Here is a 7,341-nt window from a genome sequence, read left to right as displayed (position 1 = left end):
CTTCATATTTTGATTATTATACTTTTTGATATATACAATTTTATGTAACATAAAGGGTTAACACTTGTAGGTATTTATACCCCTTTTGAACCCAACCTTGTCATGCCTGATGAAGCTGCGCATGCGCAGCGAAACGCGTTGCATCTAATAAACCCAGCTTGATTTTATGCTGCACTCCTCCTGGTTCCTTCATCCAGCGCCGACATCTCCCACCACACGGGCAAATTGCGTCTATTGCCTCCGAGGAGGGCTGCGGATGAGGACACAAGTACTTACAGGCGCCTCCCATTGTTGTGTGTGCACACAACCAACTCTGGTAAGCGGCGTGGGATAGATCTATTCCATTTCCCTATGGGCCTGACCTGCTGATCCCGCACATGGAGCGCCTTCTGCTTTCCTTTTAGAATATAGGTGCCGGCCTCACAGGTGCTACCCTAATGCTGCCTGGAAGATATTCAGGGCGCATTACATATGGAGTTTACACACCTCCAAGTATAAAATTTAAACAACAACAAAAAACGTGGTCTCAAATGGCTGGAGGTGCTGAACCCCAAATGCGGTTGTGCATTTATACTGGGGGAGCAGATCCTGCCCTTGTGGTCCGTTGCTAGGGGCGATCCCCAGCATAAAAATGCATACAATGGAGGATGCCTGCAGCGGACTACAAGTGCCACAATAGAATCCTACACCAGATAGACGGTGCGGATGTGTAACAATTAGAATAATACCGCTGTAACACCTCTGCAATTACATTGTTGCAAGACTAAAAACATTGCTGAACAGTTACTTTTAAAATAAATTTTTGCCGGATTATAAGCATCTGCAGGTCATTTTGCCCTATTACTGGACATTTGAACATTTTTTGCCATTTAAAATCCCACTTTAATTCAGCAGCAGTCCTCAATATATTGTATGCTACTATTTTTATGCTTCATTGTATTTTATAACTTGCTTATACCTCATCCTATAGCTTAAAGTAAGCCACAAGGGCCCTGTGGTTTTCTAGACAGCAATATATATATATATATATATATATATATATATATATATATATATATATATATAGATATATAGATATAGATACAGCATCAATATACTTTTAACAGCTATGTGTATTGTGATTTTTTCAATAAATACATTTTTTAATAGATTTATTTACAATTATTGAGACTCAGTATCCATTCAACTTCGAGCACCGTCACTTTCTATTTGTCTATTTTTATATTTTTTACACCAAGGGTATAGGTGTTAAGACGGTTTATTGCGCAGTTCAAGGCACTTTTCCCTTCTCTTTTCTATTATTATTATTTTTTATTATTATCATTATTATTATTATTTTATTATTATAATTTTTTTTTACTCACTGAAGCGCTGCCCCAATCAATACTGTCACCCTAGGCCCTGGCCCACTGGTGCCCTAGTGGCAAATACAGGCCTGACTATATTGCCGTAAACCTTCAGCAATCCGCACCAATTCCCCGACTATGATACAACTAAATGGTACTGCGTGTCTCCGTATCTTCTGCAAACCACGAGTCGGTCACATATATATATATATATATATATATATATATATATATATATATATATATATGTGGTAGCCTGGGGTTGTAGGGTATATGGGGTGTAGCTGTGCAGTAACTAAAGGGTGTCTGGTTAACCCTTTCTATTCGTGACACCAGGGTGAGGGCTATTCTCTGTTTGCTTGTCCTACCACCACCCCTCCCAAGAGCGATAGGGAGATAGGAAATAATTGATTGTCCACAACCGGAGAGTTTGCTGAAAACTGTCGGAACTTTTACTGAAGATTGTATGCAGGCTTTATAACAGGAACAGTCTCTTTACAAGCAAAGTCTCTTAGATGTTGACAGTGGTTGGGACCTTGAGCATTTTAGAGTCTGGAGACTGATATGCGCTGTTACACTGGATTTAGGGGATTTAGTTTCGGTCCAGTAGTCACGCTAGCTTTAGCAGGGAGTTAGTTTAGGACTCACAGTTTAGTTCAGGCAGAGGCCGGCAGGCTTCTGGCCTAGCTTGCCTTTGTAAGTTGCGCAGATCCGTCCTGATAGTCCGGCATCCACGAGAGCAGCAACCCAAGAGAGCGATCATTGGCTACAGCTCCCTTATATGGGCAGAGGCTGGACTTGAGCTCACTGGTCCATAACAACTGTCAATCTTCTGTACAAAGAGTTAGGGGTAACCATGTGACCCAAGGACCTCCAAAGGTCCTCCAACATACCATAGGGGAATTAACATAGTCACATGACCGAAGGTCCTGTGACCGCATCAAGGTAATTAACATTTATATACATTTTATACATATAACACATCAAATTTAAAGGTAAAGAGGTGACTGGGGATTTACTCAAAAGGCGGACCCCATCCCTTACTAGGAACTCTGACTTTGGGGACCACCACACAAGGTACGGTATACAATACGGTACCGGGACACCACATAAATTTACCCAGACCAAGAGATTATAGGATTTCAATACAGTCCTGACACAATGAGACTTTGAAGAATTGTTTAATGGCTTGAGGAAGATGAATCCAAGGTTGGATCTGAGAGGCCCTTAGATTGGTGGAGCCCGATATCCATGTCAGTAGAATCAGAAGTGTCCACATTGGATCTGGCATGAGGAGGCTTCCTGAACATCTCACACTTGGCTCTGGGATTTTAGTCACTTTGGTGAATTTGATATCTGGGATGGAAATCTTCATCCATGACTGGTAGGAGGACACCAGGGTGTATACGGTTGGTCTTCTTGGTAGAGCGCACTTATAACCCCAGCTTACGATGCCAACTTGGTACCAGACCCCACGCACATTACACACCAGAGGTCCTCCAGAGTCTCCCTGCAGAGAAGAGGAAGAACTTTGATACCATCATCAAGAAAATAGTCAATAATTTGGAGAAGAAAATGTAGGAAGTCAATGAGAATTCCAGAAGAATATGGTCAGTGATGTGGTGGACCATAAGGTAAGTTGACCTCACCTGGCAGGTGTCTCTCAGTCCTTCTTCATATCCAGCACATATCATGTTATCTTGAATGATCCTGGAGTTGGAAACCACTGCTAATATCTCATGATACATCTGGTCACACTCTTTTCGGCCCATCAGTTGTGCTGTCACCTTCTGGAGGGTCCGTGGTGCTGTCTGACTCTCTATAAAGTATAATACGGTGAAACTCATAAACCAGAGACTAGGAATATGTATAATATCATCCTGGGGAGTGTTCCCCCAGCTCATCGTTTAGGGGCACTGTCATAGTGTGGGGTTGGATTGGAACCATTACAATTTTCAGATGCTTGATACCACCCAAAGACAAATACTCTAGAACAATGGTTTCAAACCGTTGCCCTCCAGATGTTGCAAAACGTCAACTCCCAGCATGCCCTGACAGCCGTGTGTCTTTGATGATGTAAACTTGCTACATCTATTACAACTCCTGCTGTCAACTGGCAAAATCTACTACCAGTCTACCACCCCTGCGGTCCATTTTGACAACTACCTCCAGTTAACCACCTCTACAACCACCCATTACTACCACCAGGCCACCAACCCTACTACCACCCATTACTACTACCAGTCTACTTCCTCTACTACCACCCAGTATTACAACCATTCCACTATCCATTACTACCACTAGTGCACCACCCCTACTACCACCCTTACTACCACCAGTCCACCAACCCTACTACCATCCATTACTACCACCAGTCCACCAACCCTATTACCACCCATTACTACCACCAGTCCACCATCCTTACGACCACCAATTACTAGCACCAGTCCACCCCCCTACTACCACCAGTCCACCAACCCTACTACCACCAGTCCACCCCCCCTACTACCACCAGTCCACCCCCCTACTACCACCAGTCCACCAACCCTACTACCAGTCCACCCCCCCCTACTACCACCAGTCCACCAACCCTACTACTACTACTACCAGTCCACCCCCCTACTACCACCATTCCACCAACCCTACTACCACCAGTCCACCCCCGTACTACCACCAGTCCACCAACCCTACTTGTTACATTTACCACCCGCCCACTATTACCAGGCCTCAGTAAGTACAGATCGTCCCCCTTCCACTGGTACTACTAGGACTGCACATACACAATCCATGATCTCAATGAAGGGATTATTTATTTAAAGAGGCACTGTCATTGTTAAATACTTTTCATATATTGCAGGACTCATTATAATATGACATTTCACAATATACACCTGTTAAAAAAATGTAAATTTTCACCTGAAATTCAAGCTCAAAATAGCCGCCACTAGGAGTCGCCTGTCTTTTAGCCAGACAGACTAGTCTAGATTTTACAGCATACTGGATACCGGACGTAAAGCATACCAGTATCCAGTATAGGAGATTTCTATTGTGTGTGCAAAACTACAGATAAAGGATGTGTGGACATGCTGGGAGCTGTAGTTTTACAACAGCTGGAGGCAACACTGCTCTAACACAGTTATTTACAAACATTGCAGCTTCAGTTGTTACTAAACTACAACTCCCAGCATGCTGAAATAGTCAAAGCTTTCTCGGACTCCTGAATGACAAAGAAGTTGATCAGACATTCAGGAGTCTGTGAAAGATGAATTACACACATAGTGACAGCTATGCTGATTAGCATCCAGCTTTACTAGGAGAAGATAAAACAGATAGAACATGTATTCATAAAAATGCTGTACTTTTATCTAAAAAAATCCTTGCACTAATTTTATAAAGATCTATTCTTATATTTATACATTTTATCCTTATTATGAATTCACCATAATGTCTTCTGATTACTGCAGGCAAGCTCCAAGTATCTTCCTCTGTGTAACATGACACAGCATAAAACCAGAGAGGAAAGGGTTACAGAGTAGAGAGCACTGATTGGCTGACTGCCCAGGCTTGCTCCTGTGAGGGAGACAGACTGACACGCCCCCTCCAGCCCAGACTGACACGCCCCCTCCAGCCTGCACAATGAAAAAGTAACTCACCAGCAGATAAATGCTTATATCTCTGGATATATAGATCCGAGACACATAAACATTATATGCACATGATCAGGATTGGGTCCTGAGTAACATATCACTTTTTTTCTTTTTTTTGCACTATGACAGGTACGCTTTAACTTTTCGTTTGTAAGCAAAAACATTGCTTCTTCACTTTCCATGTGCAAAACCTGATGTTACTCTTAAAAAGGAAGAATTTTTGGAACAGCGGGAAAAATTCCCTAGGGCTTCCGATTCCTTCGAGTGCATTATAACATCCGCCGCATCTACCAAAAACCAAGGATACTTTTTGAAAACATTCGGTGAAACTGACAAAGGAAGTTTTTGAAAGTTTCGCTGAACACTAATTGTAATGATACCATCAGTTTCCAGTAAATCTTACCATTATAGCCGATATCGCCCCAGCCGGTGACCCAGCATTCCATGCCACAGGGGAAGGAGACGGAGGGCAGGCAGATGGGCATGATGTGACGGGTGATAGGAGTTTGATTAAACTGATGTCTCCTCCAGTCAATATATGAAATGAGTGTTTGAAAAATCTCTGCACTTCCATAGTGACCGCATTAGAATCCAAATCCTGAAGTTTGTGTCCACCCAGTATAACCAGATAGTTATTGGGGCTATAATCACTGGAGAAAATGGAAAATTACAACTTAGTATTACACAGAAGGCACAAAATACCCAGAAAATCCTCTAAGGATACATAGATAGATAGATACATAGATAGACAGATAGATATGTGGTGTCCCAGCACCAAAGGCTGTCCTGTGGCTTCGGACTTCCTCAGACCGACCGGCAGCACAGGTGTTGGCCCCACTGAGGGACTGATTCTAGTTTCTATTGAGTTTTCGCAGTTTACCAAAACATAATATATTTTTATAATTATCCTGTTACGTTATTTCTCTATATGTTATTTATATGTGTTATTGTACCTTTAAGAGAAGAGCAGTACAACCCACGTGACCCTGTCAGCAATGGAAACCCTGAAATTCTTGTCCATATAGTGGAGTGGGGGGGGGGGGGTCCCCAGTTCAGTGCAAGTCACTGTGGAGAGCAGAGCACAAATGTGGGAAAGGTTTGAGGTGTATGGAGAAGCCCTAAGCAGGTATAGGCAACCTTCGGCACTGCAGATGTTTTGGACTACATCTCCCATGATACTAAGGCTGTAAGAGCATCATGGGAGATGTAGTCCAAAACATCTGCAGTGCCGAAGGTTGCCTATACCTGCTCTAAGAGAAGGCCAACAACACATACATCTTATCCGGCCATTCTGCAAGGAACCTCGCACGGTAAAAGTTCATGCCCTGGAGAAAGCTGCAAGACCTTGACAGCACCCTAGCTGCCAGGATCAATCTTCAATTCTTTCAAGTCAGTATCAATTTATTGGGTGAAAGCACCACAAGTCCAAGCAAGGCAACAGGGCGCCAAATGGTTACACTGCATCCTCTCACTCTGCATCATACTGTCCGTGTATTACCATCTGCACTCTGCTCAGTGCGGACAGTCGTCTGTAACTTGACATCGTGTGTTCATTTACTCCTCATGCCTGGCCCAGGAGAAGCTGTCTCCATTCTTGGACCGTGTATAGGATAATTGTCAGGATCCGGGCTGGTAGCTGGTAGCGGAGGCTGGTGGTGGATCCGCTATGGCAGAGAGGTGATGACGTGGGCTGTACCAGGGGAACGGAATCTAAGGGGTTACTGGTTTTCACCAGAGCCCGCCGCAAAGCGGGATAGACTTGCTGCGACCCCAGGTCGTTCCACCCAGTAGCGACTCAACCTCTCTGGCTGCTGAGATAAGGCAAGGTACAAGAGGATCAGGCAAAGGCGAAGTCAGACGGAGCAAATGGTCAGGGCAGATGGCAACAGTTCACAGGCGGTAGTCAGTAGCAACGGGTCGGCAACAGGCAAGGAATACACAGGAACGCTTTCACAATGGCTCAAAAGGCAACAAAGATCCGGCAGGAGGCTGTGGGAGGGGAAGGTACTTGTAGGCAGTGCACAGGTGAGGCCTAATTAAGTCCAAACAGCGCTGCTTCTCACAAACATTAACCCTTAATAACCACTTTGGGCCAGGCACCGATCACTGGTGCACTGGCCCTTTAAATCTAAGAGTCCCGGCGCACGCGCGCCCTAGAGAGCGGGGACGCACACGCTGAGACTCAGGAGCGCTGCCTGGGGACACATGCTGTGAGCGCTCCGAGGCCAGCAGGGGGCCCGGAGCGCTCAGCGTAACAATAATGGTTGTCTGGCATCACGAAGTGATAAGGTATTTCTCTACACCACCCGTGGTACCACATCTCAACAGATAGAAAGATAGATAGATAT

At 44.4% G+C, this 7,341-nt stretch overlaps 2 protein-coding genes across 2 annotated transcripts in view; both read right to left on the bottom strand.

Moving 5' to 3' along the window:
• Window positions 1-2,478: 2,478 nt before the first annotated feature.
• LOC130285360 (prostasin-like) lies at window positions 2,479-5,485 on the bottom strand. Its single transcript, XM_056536720.1, has 3 exons — window positions 5,397-5,485; window positions 2,996-3,165; window positions 2,479-2,856 (listed from the first exon to the last, which is right to left on the bottom strand). The coding sequence occupies exons 1-3, from the start codon at window positions 5,476-5,478 to the stop codon at window positions 2,479-2,481; spliced, it is 630 nt and encodes a 209-aa protein (XP_056392695.1). The 5' UTR covers window positions 5,479-5,485.
• A 1-nt stretch (window position 5,486) lies between these two features.
• The window catches only part of LOC130285359 (transmembrane protease serine 9-like), a gene marked incomplete at its 3' end in the record, with an annotated part of 54,688 nt that continues 52,833 nt past the window's right edge, over window positions 5,487-7,341 (bottom strand). The window contains exon 4 of the mRNA XM_056536719.1: window positions 5,487-5,643. Coding sequence (XP_056392694.1) covers window positions 5,487-5,643 — 157 coding nt within the window. The remainder of the gene's footprint in view (window positions 5,644-7,341) is intronic.

This window comes from Hyla sarda, chromosome 8 (assembly GCF_029499605.1).
Source record: "Hyla sarda isolate aHylSar1 chromosome 8, aHylSar1.hap1, whole genome shotgun sequence".
NCBI lineage: Eukaryota > Metazoa > Chordata > Amphibia > Anura > Hylidae > Hyla > Hyla sarda.
This window is presented reverse-complemented; position numbering and strand designations above follow the sequence as displayed.